This window comes from Mastacembelus armatus, unplaced genomic scaffold (assembly GCF_900324485.2).
Source record: "Mastacembelus armatus unplaced genomic scaffold, fMasArm1.2, whole genome shotgun sequence".
Classification (NCBI taxonomy): Eukaryota; Metazoa; Chordata; class Actinopteri; order Synbranchiformes; family Mastacembelidae; genus Mastacembelus; species Mastacembelus armatus.
The window spans coordinates 283,346-297,056 of record NW_022872861.1 but is presented as its reverse complement, the minus strand read 5'-3'; the positions used below and the strand labels follow the sequence as shown (position 1 = coordinate 297,056).

At 41.0% G+C, this 13,711-nt stretch overlaps 1 protein-coding gene across 1 annotated transcript; it reads right to left on the bottom strand.

The window, feature by feature from the left end:
- Positions 1-866: 866 nt before the first annotated feature.
- On the bottom strand, positions 867-12,775 carry tmprss15 (transmembrane serine protease 15). The gene is made up of 28 exons (XM_026310294.1): positions 12,664-12,775; positions 12,462-12,586; positions 12,244-12,311; positions 11,894-12,036; positions 10,755-10,805; positions 10,610-10,645; positions 10,410-10,529; positions 10,075-10,183; positions 9,607-9,716; positions 9,350-9,490; positions 9,104-9,256; positions 7,656-7,761; positions 7,424-7,583; positions 7,190-7,331; positions 6,995-7,084; positions 6,677-6,802; positions 6,446-6,589; positions 6,225-6,335; positions 4,489-4,612; positions 4,283-4,378; positions 4,083-4,132; positions 3,931-4,002; positions 3,689-3,833; positions 2,469-2,650; positions 2,076-2,171; positions 1,782-1,921; positions 1,193-1,247; positions 867-1,000 (listed from the first exon to the last, which is right to left on the bottom strand). The coding sequence occupies exons 1-28, from the start codon at positions 12,773-12,775 to the stop codon at positions 867-869; spliced, it is 3,141 nt and encodes a 1,046-aa protein (XP_026166079.1).
- Positions 12,776-13,711: the final 936 nt, after the last annotated feature.

Genomic DNA, 13,711 nt, shown 5'->3' with positions numbered 1-13,711 from the left:
TGGGTTAAATGCAGAGCACAAATTCCGAGTATGTGTCACCATACAAGTCATATAAGTCACTTTTCACTTTCACTTTCCATGTACATATTTCACGTGAGCCGACTTCGTAAAAAAAAAAAAAAAAGGAGTCTCCTCCGAGAATCCCAAAAGGACTACAAGATCCCCTGGAACTATAGGAGCCTCTGTAATTACCACAATCTTGTCAATTAACCCAGAACATAAAAACAATCAACTAGCCTGCAGGGCTACTTGGCTGTAAAAAATCTCCCTGAGGTCAATTTGGGGATTTCACTAGTTCCATATTCTGAAAAGCTTTGAGGCACTCAGGGGAATAACTAATCTGGACGTGCTCAATTAAAATAATATCTGTTAACATCAGGGTAAGTGACTTTAACTTATTATCCCTCAGTACCTCAGAATTTTTTAGAGTGTCGCACTCTAGAACATTTTAGAGAATGTACATCATTTCTGGTAGTAAACAAAACCTCATATGACCTCAGCCAGGGCCACAGAACATCCTCAGTGACTACTGGAACATTTATTTATGTACCTTACGTATTATTAAAATTGAGAATAGACAATTGGTTAATTTAAAAGCCATGAACATTTGTTTATGTGTAAAAATTTGTTTATTTTAAATCGTTATTTATTATAAAGCAGCACTTCTTGCTGTGTGTTTGTGTGCAGCATCAAAACAAGTGCAGACAGATTAAAATGTCATTCAGGGAGCAGATCATCTCCAAACTCTCCAACTTTGGAGTCACAGACAAAATATAAACTGGAGACTTCCTCTGATTTTTATAATAACAGCTGGAAAAGTTTAAATGAAAAGGGGGTTAGAAACCCTAGAAACCCTTAAAGCACCTTTAATTTAGAGAGGAAGATAAGGCCGAAGATGATGAGCGTCGGGTCTGAGCAATCCACGAGGCAAAGGTGGAGACTCGAGCATAGACTCCAGGTCTCCGAGGACGCCCACAGCCATATCCAAATGAGGTGACACCTGTCAGGACCAATCAGAACGCAGCATTTCAAAAACTGACCATCAGCCATGTGGCAGCAGTAGACACAGCAGCCTGAACAGCTTATTAATGAGTCTTATTAGAATCTGCCATAACTCTGGGAGTCCACGCCGTTTTCTAAATATGTTTTATTTGAAATCACTCCAATATTTAAACATGAGAGAGAAACTGACCAATCTGGGTCCAGCGTCCATTGTCCTCACACATGAGCGGACCTCCAGAGTCACCCTGGAAAAACAATGTGAACAGACTTTCAAAACAACAGCAGGACATTCTGCAATCTCACCACTAGAATCTGCAAAATCTTTCAAATTTTACATACATTTTAATAAATAGTGACTGAACAGAAAATAATACAAGAGAAAAAAAATCTCAGAAAATCATCTGACAAACATGATTTAGACAAAATGTTTGGAGCCTCTAAATCTTGAGTGGGCAATCCATGTTATACTCCAGTTATAGTCAGCCAATCAGAAGCTGGAAGATACCATCTCAGATGAGGGGTAAGTGTGGGAAAACAAAGTAAATTAGTATCTTCCTGGTTCTGACTGGTTGAACACACCTGGATTCAGGTAATCAGCAGTGGGCAGGGATATTTATTATTGTTATTGGTTAACAAGCAGGACAGTGGGAAACCCTGCTCTAACTAAACCCAAACCAACCAGGTGTGTCGACAGCCACCTCATCTGACTGTCAGCACTAAACACATCTGTGTCTGAGTCATCTGATCTGTTTCAGATTCTGATCCAGGTGGGTAGTCACCTGACAGGAGTCGACCCCTCCCTCAGGGTATCCAGCACACATCATGCTCGAGGTAATGGTGTACTCAGGTAATTGCTCCTGGCACTGGTCCTGGGACACCACAGGAACCTCTGCCTCCTGCAGGATGTCAGGCAGAGAACCTGAGAGAGACAGGTGAGAGTGAGACAGGTACAGGTAAGAGGCATACAGCTGACACAGACAGAGAAGGATAGACAGACAGGTCAAATGTCTCTACATAGCATCAGGTGACTTCAGGTGAGCTCAGATGAGCTCTGGTGTGCTCAGGTGTCTCACCTTGCTCAGCGTCCCGTCCCCAGCCTGCGATGAAACATTTTCTTCCTGGTGTGATGTCCTGACCTTCACCAGGTAAACACACTGACTGGATCCACTCTGACAAACAGATTTACAACCAAAGCTAAGTTCAACAGGAAGTGATGGATAATCTCTGTTTGCTTTTGTTTCAACAACAAAGTATTGTTAAACTGTGTTTATTATTAGAACGCTATTTAGATTCAAGTTAGGCATTTTCATATTTTTAATAATTTTCCTGTGTCCTGTTTCTGGCACTGCTACCCACAATCCCTGTGGCTGCTGCCATTCTGTTTTTGGAGCAGGACCTTGGTGAAAACCAGATGATATGATCCTGTAACGAATGAAAATGAGCAAGTGTAATGTGCTGTTACTGACGGGTAAAGTTGATTGGCTTTTGGAGATGCATCATGGCGATGTCGGCTTGTTTGGTTCGTCTGTTGTACTGTTTGTTGATGATGATGCGATCGACTCGCCGGGTCTGAACAGCCAAAGAGTTCATGTCCCTCTGAGAGTGAAGGCCGAGAACAGCCAACCAGGACTGGAGGTGGAGGTTCTTCCTGTGAAAAAAGAAGTAATGTGTGTATGTCTCTGTGAGGCTAGGGGCTGGACAAACACAATGTAAACAAACATAACAACAGGATGTAAGCACATCAATGTGATGTAAACACAACACAATGTAAACACAACAATGCAATGTAAACAACATGATGTAAACAGCACAATATAAACAACAACATAATGTAAACACAGCACAATATAAACAATGTAATGTAAACACAGCACAATATAAACAACATAATGTAAACACAGCACAATATAAACATAATAACATGATGTAAACACATCAGATGTCAGAGCTGTAAACAGAGAGTGAGTCAAATCTTTCTTCAATATTTAATAGCAGCAGCAGTACAAAAATAGATGAAGGATCCTGTTGGCTTCCTCTACAGGATGCATTGTGCATTATAGACAGACAGAACTGCAGCAGACATCAACACCACTTTTACTTTTTACATCCACTCAAAACCACGATTATTTGATTATTTATTATTTTAAAAAATAAAATGCTGACTGCTCTCAGTTGTCCAATCAGATTATTGTAAAATATAATTAACACTCGGACTGTGTCCGATGTCTTCTTGCAACCTTTGTTGGTTAATGTAAATAATTTTATTACAAAGTATATGTCTGACTTTGTGTTGTAATGAATCCACAAGACTAAAACATTTATATTCTCTCAGAAGATTATAACTTACAGAAAACGTTTGATCTCTGTCATTGCCAACAAAGGGTATATAACAAAGTATTGAGATGAACTTTTGTTATTGACCAAATACTTATTTTCCACCATAATTTGCAAATAAATTCTTTAAAAATCAGACAATGTGATTTTCTGGATTTTTTTTCTCATTTTGTCTCTCATAGTTGAGGTATACCTATGATGAAAATTACAGGCCTCTCTCATCTTTTTAAGTGGGAGAACTTGCACAATTGGTGGCTGACTAAATACTTTTTTGCCCCACTGTACCTGCACAGGTGTGTACAGGTTTGTTTTGGGACAGTACAACTGTTATCTACAAATTAATGACACTCACCCGTAGACACAGTGTGCGGCAGTCAACAGCCAATCACTGCCAATCAGTGAGGCTCCACATATGTGATGCCCCCTCCAATGTAGAGACACAATCCATGGCCACGCCCCCTTCTCTGTATTAACCCCACCCACCACTCTGACCACACCTGAAAGGTAAAAGTCAATCTGTCAGACTGAAAAAAAAAAAAAAATAGGGTGAAAAGAGTTGAACTTCAAACTAAAAAGAACAATTGATTATCCCACCTTGACCATGTTTGCTCTGTTCTGATTGGTCTGTTTCTCTTGTGACATGACTGACTTGACGAACTCCACAAGCTGAAGCACAGAGTCAATTTTCACATTTGATATGCATCATCAATCTTTCAACAATGAGCAGTCTGAGGGAGTGTACTCACGCTGGTTATCACAGGTGAGAGAAACCACCTTTTTACTGTGGCAGGTGTCACTGTAACAAATAACGTCAATACATGTTTGGACCTGGCTCTAGCTGTGGCTAAGGTTCTTGTTTTCACTGCCTAACTCTGGATTTATTTCTAGTTTTAATTCATGTTCTAGTCTTAGTGGTAGTCCTAGTCCTGGTTCTGCTCTTCAGTACCTGACAATGGTTTCCATTGTTCCATTACTGGTGACTTTAATGGTTGCATATGGTGAATCTTGGGGCAGAGCCGGTAGCAGAGAGGCTTTTCCAGACCTGCAGAAACCAAGACACAAATACCAGATCTGAGCATGGATCTGAAACCACACCAGTTCTTGTTTTCTATTAGAAACTCAATTCACTCAACCTACAACAGCAGGAGTTACCTATATCCCAGGTACTGACAGATGAAGATGGACAGGTGAGAGTTCCAGGTGTCAGCGCACACAGTGAGGAGAAAGGAGACGAGTTGAATGTGGAGATGACTGGAACCGTTCACCTGCAACACAACTGACAAACACATGATGCAATGTAAAAGTCTGTTTATAGTTTATCTATAGTGTGATTGACAACACGAGGAATGAGTGACGTGTGGTGTGGCCAGAAAACCAACTGACAGCGAGATGGAAGTTGGGGCTGGTGGAAATCGCTCAGATAAGAAGGGACTAGATTATCAGGTCTGCTCTCTGGTAAAGAGAAGCCAATGGAGGGATTTTAAAACAGGTGTAATTGTTAGAGAACAGAGCAAAACAGTTTTCAAGGAGATGAATGTGTCTTTTAATATCTCAGCATCAGTGATGGACAGAATAAACAACAGGTTTTAATACTGACTCTAGAGTTCTAGAGGTCCGACAAAACTTATGAGTCAGGTATTTTTAGCCTCAGGACACCTGAGCGTGTGTGCACACCTGAGCGTCTCATGATCTGTTCTCATCTGTCAGCACCTGGTTAATCAATTAAAATATGAGAAAAAGGCTGTTTCCAAAAGAAACAAAAACACTGACTGGTGTTAGAAGAGGTGAGGTCTCAGGTGTCAAAATCTTGGTTTGCAAAAAAAAAAAAAAAAAAATCAGCATGCTGGGGTTGACCACCAGGGGGCACTGATCTGGGAACAGTTAACGCTTTTTTAGGACAATATGAAGCCCAATTTAAAACAACAGTGTAACACAACATGCACTGTCAGACATGACATGACATATGGACACACTTTCAACATGTCATAATGAAGCTGTATAGAAATGTGCCAGTATATTTACAGTAGCACATCAAAAACAACACAATGAAATGCACCACAACATAACATCATAGGTTTAACCTGTTGTCACTGTAACATAAAATGCACAGCGTAATGTGGTTAGAAGATCACGCTGTGTAATGTTGTATTTAACAATAAAGTCCAAGGAGTTCATTGCAAACAACAAATAAACAACTGAAAGACTTAAAATAGTCTCATTATTGATTCTTCTTCTTCTGTCGGCTGCAAGTTAGACTTCTGTCACTCTCCATTGTTCTGTTTTCTGTATCTTCCTCTGTTACACCAATCACGTGCATGTCCTCCTTCACTAAATCCATGAACCTCCTCTTTGGCCCGTCTCTTCTCCTCTTGGCAGGCAGCTCCATCCTCAGCATCTTTCTCCCAATGTACTCTACATCCCTTCTGAGCACATGCCCAAACCATCTAAGTCTTGCCTCTCTCACTTTGTCTCCAAAGTGTTCATTCCTAATCCTGTCCATCCTTGTCACTCCCAATGAAAATCTCAGAAACTTCAGCTCTACCACCTCCAGCTCTGCCTCCTGTCTTTTTGTCAGTGCCACTGTCTCCAGTCCATAAAACATAGCTGATCTCACTACTGTCTTGTAAACCTTCCCTTTCACTCTTGCAGATACCCTTCTGTTACAGATCACTCCAGATACTCTTCTCCACCCACTCCACCCTGCTCTTCACTTCTCTACCACACTCAGCATTACTCTGAACAATTGACCCTAAGTATCTAAACTCATCCACCTTCGCCACCTCTGCTCTTTGCAACTTCACCATTGCACCACGATTTCTCTCATTTATGCATATGTACTCCGTCTCACTCTTTATGGATTGTATATTGATAATCAAATAGTGACTCACCACAGTCCGATTCATCTGAGGCATCGGGACAGTCAACCGTGCTGTCACACTGACGGTTACCATGAATACAACTTCCTGTGTGACACTGGAACTGACTGACAGCACATGGAGCTGCTCATAAAACATGACTGTTAATACAACCAATCAATAATACTAATGAATAAAATTGCTGTTTGCTGCTTAGATACAAACTAAGATTTGACCTCTGACCTCTGACCCACCTGGCGAACCCAGTTTGACCCCAGAGGTGAAATTGGCCCTGAATCCTCGTCCATAACCGGAGCTGTCAGTGAAAAACCACACTGTCATCTGATTGGTTGTGGAGAACAAGTCGTGGGTGGGGCTATCACTGCCGGTGAGGACAGCTGCAGAACAAACAAGAAGGTCAATGCAGAGTGAAGTTACAGTTACAGCTTCAGCTGAAAAGGACTGTGGGCAAAACCACACCTCACCTAGTAAGGTGGCTTTAGGCCCCGCCCCATCCCGAACTTCTACTACATCATAGGTCGCTTCAACATCAAAGTCCAGGAAGTGGAGCTGGATGTTTTGACCCTCCACAGCATGAAGAGTCCACAGACCTGCAGCAGCACAGGAAGTAAGAGTACAAGTGTACATATCAATATACAAGGTGTATGTATTAATATCAAGTACAGGTTTAAGTATCAATAACAAGTACAGGTATAGGTATCTATAAGATGTAAAGGTGTAAATAAAAACAAGAAGTATAGGACGTCCACAGTAAATGTTGACAGATACACAGGTATGCTCACACTGAGCCTTGTTGCCGTAGGATTGTGGGTAATTGGGTGAGCTGAAGATGGAGTTTGACTCCCAGAGGTCAAAGGGTCCTCCACAGTCAGCTGGTCCAATCAGAGCAAAGAGAAGCAAAGTATGTAAATATTATTTTATAATTTTATAATTAGATAATGAAACATAATCAATATGGGGGCTGATCTGAGTCTCACCTGGGATGGGGGGTGCGGTTGTTGGAGGTGGTACATTAGTGGGTTCAGGTGGGCCGGGGCCACAGGGATCAGAGGTCAATGTGATGTCATCCAGAGCGATGTCGTTCCTTATCCCTCCTTCCTTTAAAGCGTCAAACACCACCTGCAGGGGTCAGAGGTCACACTGCTTGACCACTGACTGATGAGGTTCATTAAACCAATCCAAAGCTGGACTACCTGTGTGATGTCACTGACCGTGGTTTTGGTCGTCAGGTTGAGAGTCACCTGACCATAGTTCCAGTTGTCACCATAGTTACCATTTCTCTGGAACACCACGGTAATGGCAGGTTCAGGTTGTGATGGTTGGAGCAGCAGGACTCTGAGACGGTGGACGTCCTCTCCGAACATGTGGTACCTGTTTATTTACACGTTTATTTTCCGTTGTACACCTGCAGCAGAGGTTGTTTATTTGTTTGTGGTTGTTTACCAGAAGCTCAGACAGTTGGGCTGTGTGTTTGGAGTCAGAGGGAGGCTGTGGATCCTGAAGCTCTTCTGCCATTGGCCCGGACTCAGCGGAGTGACAATGTAGAAGCCTGGGTTCAACACAAACAGGTCAATACAACTAATACTATTGATAATACTGCTGATTCTACTATTATATTGGTAATGATACTCAAACTACTGATAATGATACTTAGTACTGATATACTCATACTACCGATAATGATACTCATAATACCGATAATGGTACTCATAGTACAGATGATACTCATAGTACCGATAAGGCAATTTTTGGGCCACAGAAACAAAGAAAGTGTCAGCAGTCACCTCGAGTCTCTTTCTCTAAAATCTAAATATCAGGTTAGAAAGCTAGGGGTAATCATGGACTCAGACTTTTAACAGCCACATTAAATCGATAACATCGTCAGTATTGCCAGAATCAAAGGGATCAGGTCTAAACCAGACTTGGAAAGACTCATCCATGCATTTATCTCTAGCAGGTTAGATTACTGTAACGGCCTGTTTACGGGGCTCTCAAAACGAGCTGTAAGGCAGCTACAGTACATTCAGAACGCTGCTGCTCGGGTCCTGACTAGAACCAGGAAGTACAACCACATTACTCCTGTTCTCAGATCTCTGCACTGGCTTCCTGTCTCTCAGAGAATAGACTTTAAATCAGCACTGCTTGTGCATAAGTCTCTTCATGGCTCAGCACCACAGCACATCTCTGACATGTTGGTGCAATATGAACCATATGGCACTTCTGCCCAGAGTCAGGACTAAACAGGGAGAAGCAGAGTTTCAGTTCTATGCAGCTAAAACCTGGAATAGTCTCCTGATGATGTTAGACAGGCCTCATCTCTGGCAATGTTCAAGTCCAAGCTAAAGACTTTTCTTTTTAACGTGGCATATAACATATGACAACTGACAGTGATTTAGCTGCACTTGTTCTCCTTTGATTTAATTTCAAGTTAAATTTCTACTATTTGCTGTTTCTTATTTTGATTTTTGCTTTTGTACTTTTAACTTATCCTTTATTTCTTTAAAGCACTTTGAGTTACTGTGTGTATGAATTAAGCTATACAAATAGACTTGCGTTGCCTATACAACTAAAGACTTTTAGACTTTTATACTTTCATATCATATCTGTCTTTATTTTTAGCCTTATTTGCTTCATGATAATTATTCTGGGTTGTTTTCATTTCAGTGGTTTTTCTACTTATATATTTTATTATATTTTTATTCTTATGGTTACAGGAGGATGCTGGGAGCGACTGTACAGGAGTCAAAGTTGTGAAAGAAGACGTGAAAAAGTCCCAGGCACTGGAGATGACTGATTCATGTCATTGTTTTTTTTGTTGTTTCTCAGAAATTCTGCTTTCGACTCACCAGTTGTTTTATTGACAACAATTAACACCTTCACATTAAACCCACCCGAGCTGTTGCCCAGTGTGTGGTCGACACTTGGGCCAGTCAGAGGAGGAAATGTGGATCCGCTGGTATGAATCCAGTCTCCATCATCATCGTCCTGCTGCTGCCTCCAGAAACACAAGCCCCGCTCGAAGGTACAGGTGAGCTTCTCCTCATCTGAACACAACAGCAATCACATGACGGGGCGCTTGCAGTAAAACCTTTTGTATTTATACTCTGTTGTGGTGTGTCGGGAGTGTGTTGTGTTACTGGATAGGTTGGAGATGTTGGTGGCGCTGTAGGTGGCTTTGAACCCTGACATGTTGTTGACATTGTCAGAGATAAACTCAACAGTTGATTGGTTAGTCAGCAGCCACACAGTGCCAGAAGGGGTCGAGCCTGAGAGGTCAGCTGCAAAACGTGTTAAGAGTGAAAGTGCTGTCAGGGTTAGGGACTGATCCTGATGTTCAAACATCTGGCTGAATTCTGACGTTCAGCACAATCTAAAACGTGAGTCAGACTTTTACCTGTGAGCATTTTATTTGATCCGACACCTTCGTAAAGTCTCAGAGTGTCGATGTTTTCTTCTGTTTCAAACTGTTGGAAGTTGATCTGAATTGAAAATCCTTGATCAACCCTGAACACAACACGACTTTGTTTTACTCTCAAACAGAAAAAAATTCAAATGGTGCATAAATCTAATTATCTGCCACTTCCTCATCTCTGAGCCTCAGCTTTCTCGCTTTTATTGTGAAAGTCTCTCGTCAGTCTGACAGTATATGGTCGCTGATAATAAAATGACTCTTATTATGAAAGTCTTTATCTAATCTGATAGCATGCAGTGTGTATAAAGTATACACAATGTGTACACAGTGTGTGTAAAGTGTGTATACAGTGTGCACACTGTATCCACAGTATGTGTACAGTGCATAGTCAGTGTGTACTTAGTGTGTATATGCAGTGTAGGCCTATACAGTGCAGGGGCAGTGTCCGACCTGAGGATCCAGCGACAAAACCTGCTGTTCTGGTCCGTCTCAGAAACATCCAATGAACTGAACGACCCGCTTGGTCCTCTCAGCACAAACTGTCCATCACATGTTGTTGCTATGGAAACAAGTGTGATGAGAACATCCCAGGTGCATCCTTTATAACACCTGTCCAGTCTGAAACATGGGACCTGCCATATGTGCTATGTTGATCCCTACTTACAGGTGAACTTAATGATAACAATAATAATAATAATATAAACTGTGGTACTGCAGCACCTCCAGATGTTTCTAACATGACCCATTTCTGTTCAATCAGTCTGATTGGTGTGTAAGTCACTGACCACAGTGAGCCGCAACTTCATCGGAGCCATCAGGACAGTCGTTGACTCCGTCACAGAACCGACTGATCAGAACACACATTGATCGATCAGTACAGGGCGCCTGATGTGGACCACACATTCCTGGACACAAAGGACAGAATGAAGAAAATTCCCTTTCATATAGACAAACTAAATCGCCTGACCTGTTTGGGTTTACTCACCTGTTGTAGGTGCTGCTGTCATGTGGTCCGGTTTCTCTGCAGGAAAACATTCACTGTTTAGATTCTAATGTTATAGTTTCTGTTTGGGGGCTTTGAATGAACTGTTGTGATGACTTTAACACCTGACCTCCTTGGGTTTTCTCACCTGTGGCAGGTGGGACAGGTGTTGGTGTAGCTGTTGTCTGGTCTAGTTTCTCTGCAGAAAAACATTCACAGTTACATCTTCACTTTATTTTGAAGTTTTTGCTGCAAGGTTGCATAAACACCAAGAATCAGTGTCTGTTCTAATCTGACCCAGTGGATACTGGTTTTATCTAATCCAGCCTGGATCTCATTAGGACTATATTACCTGCTGGCAGAGGTACGTACTCATATTCTATACTTAAGTAAAAGTACAGATATTTGCGTGAAAAAAGACGCAGAAGTACCAACTTGACCCCTCTGCTCAAGTAAAAGTAAGAAAGTACAGGGTCTGAAATGTACTTAAGTAAAAAAGTAAAAATGTTTTTTTTGCTGTCAACGATACACAATACATCTTTTGATAACTTCACAAAATTAAAAAAGTTCTACACAAAAAAATTAAATTCTTCTTCTATTAACCTACACAGTGCCGGTACAGGAAACAAACCACAACACATTCACTATTAATCATTCTTGGAGCCGACAACATCGAATAGTTCTCTTAAATACGGCCATGGATGGGGAATGTCTTGCTTTTCCAAATCTGCTGCATCATTGACGGACTCAGGAACACTCCCTGGATCCCTTTCTTCCTCCATGTCGCACTGCAAGTTTTCTCTCTATCATAACCTGTGCACACCTGTACATTTCCCTCTAGTTAGTTACTTTTTTTTCGTCGTGTCGTCATCCGCAGAGGTTGAAAACGTAATGTTATTTCTAATTAATACAATTAATACAAACTCGACACTTCCTTCATGTTCACTTTATAATTTATAATGATAGTCTTTATAGTTCATGTAATGTTTATTTCCAGTGGACAGATTCATCAGGACTTTGTTCCAGTTAAACAATTTTCAAGTAACATGAATGAAACATTTCTAAATATTTTCCACAGGTTTTTGTTGTATTGATGAGCAAACACTGTAGAAAGAAACATTGCACTGAATCTTATCTGTTCCAATCTGATCTAAACAAAGAGAAAAGAATCTAGAATTTCATGTTTTATAGAAATTTTAAAATCTATTTTAACTTTCTCCGCATTTTCTGTTGGAATTCATGACCTCACTGTGACCTCACGTGATCTCACCCTGACCCCAGACTCACCTGTGATCTGGATACTGTTTTGGTCAATCACCAATGCTCTGCCCTTGACCTCCTGAAGCCCCACCCACAGCTGTTGTGCCACCTTCTCTACTTCGATCAGGTGATTGAACCAGAGGTCAAAGGTCACTGCCACACTGCCCTGACTGAGGATATAGATCACTGACATTAATCATCTAATCAATATGATTAACAGCAGATTCAGTAATGATTAGAATGAACAGATGAATCAAATAATCAAATGTAGGTAAGAAACAATCAGCTATTAGGAAATGAAGCAACTAAGCATCAGTCAATCAATCAGTTAATTATTAAAAACCTGGAGTTCTGATGTTATTGATCAGATGTCTGACCTGAAGGATAAAACCTGACAGAGCCTGTAGATCCGTCTGAGCTCAGTGTGACTGAACGCCTCAAACACCTGTCAACCAATCACAGAGCAGACTGTGATCAGGTGAGTTTACTAATATTAGTATTACCACCACTACTACTACTACGACTTCTACTACTAATACAATGAAAATAACAAAATCTACCTTTAATACTTCACAACAAAAGTCTGTGATCTCACCAGCTGCTGCACATCGAAGGCCAAAGATTTAAAACTGAGGCTGCTGGAGTTTCTCAGCTCTTCAGAAAACTCAGCTCCCTCTGTGATCACCATCCGACCTGTCAGCGCTGCAGGCTCAACGGTGCCTTGGCACACAAATAACAGCGTCAATGCTGATCAATAACATCCACTGAAGTGTGACTGGTTTAAGGCTGCTGGTTACCTCCAGGCTTCAGGCTGATCCATGAGACAGCGATCAGTCCGACACAACAGACCAGAAGAAGAGAACAAATGACGCTGAGGAGAAACTCCAGAGACGACAAACGCTGCTTCATACTGAGAGTGTCACAATCAATAGAAATATTGACAACACGATTTGAAAGGATGAATCTACTTTCACTACTTTATCACAAATTTCCTCAAACTGACTAACCTGTTGCAGGTGAACTGTCACCACATAAACGAATGAGAGCAGCTGCTGCTGGTTTGTCTCGTTTACAGAGTTAAGATGTGAACTGATCAGTGATCAGTTTTATTGAGCTGAAAATTACTGTTTTCTTATCAGTACAGCAGCTGATAATCACCAGTCACATTTCCACTGCCATGAATACTGAGCAGCCGAGATAAAGCTCTGACTTTTATGATAAAATATGTTGTTGATCAATAATCACAGAAATTAAAGACACGCATTTATCTTTTTTCAGACCCAAGTGTCTGTCATGTTTACTTCAGTGATCAATTATTCACCTTGTATTTTTAAATGAGCTCACCTGTTTGTGTCTGACAAGATCAATCTGATCAGATGATTAATGACATTCATAAACAAACAAATCTCACTGTGGAGAATTTACACATCATCATGTTACAATGACCTGAAACTTATCGTGGGCTGAGGATCAATAAATGTTAATCATTCATCAAAAGATGACAAAAGTTGGACTGATCACTTTTTGAAATGTCTAGATGTGATCAGACGCTGGAACATGTGCGTCTGACATAAATAAATCAATAAGATAAAATGCAGATTGTCCTGAACATTGTGACACTTTTACTGGTTATACTGGAGTGACACCAGTGGAAAATAATAAACAACAAACTCTTCTGACATCAAACCTTCGCTATCAGAATCCAAAGTCCAGCTGCTGTAAAGCCGTCAGGTGATCTACTTTAATTTGTCCCCTGACAAGTACAACAGAGACATCACCTGCAACATAGGTGAGTCCTGCCTTGAACTAAAGATGCACATATTTAAACATGTACTAATATGTGTC

What these genes read in the sequence shown, in the direction of transcription:
- tmprss15 (XM_026310294.1), bottom strand. Translation starts at nt 12,775, where the DNA reads ATGAAGCAGCGTTTGTCGTCTCTGGAGTTTCTCCTCAGCGTCATTTGT. An exon ending in CTCAGATGAATCGGACTGTG is followed by an intron (nt 4,613 to 6,224) that starts GTGAGTCACTAT and finishes TGTGTTTGTCAG; the next exon opens with TTGTGTTGCAGGTGAACGGT. An exon ending in TCTCACCTGTGATAACCAGC is followed by an intron (nt 4,003 to 4,082) that starts GTGAGTACACTC and finishes TCTGTGCTTCAG; the next exon opens with CTTGTGGAGTTCGTCAAGTC.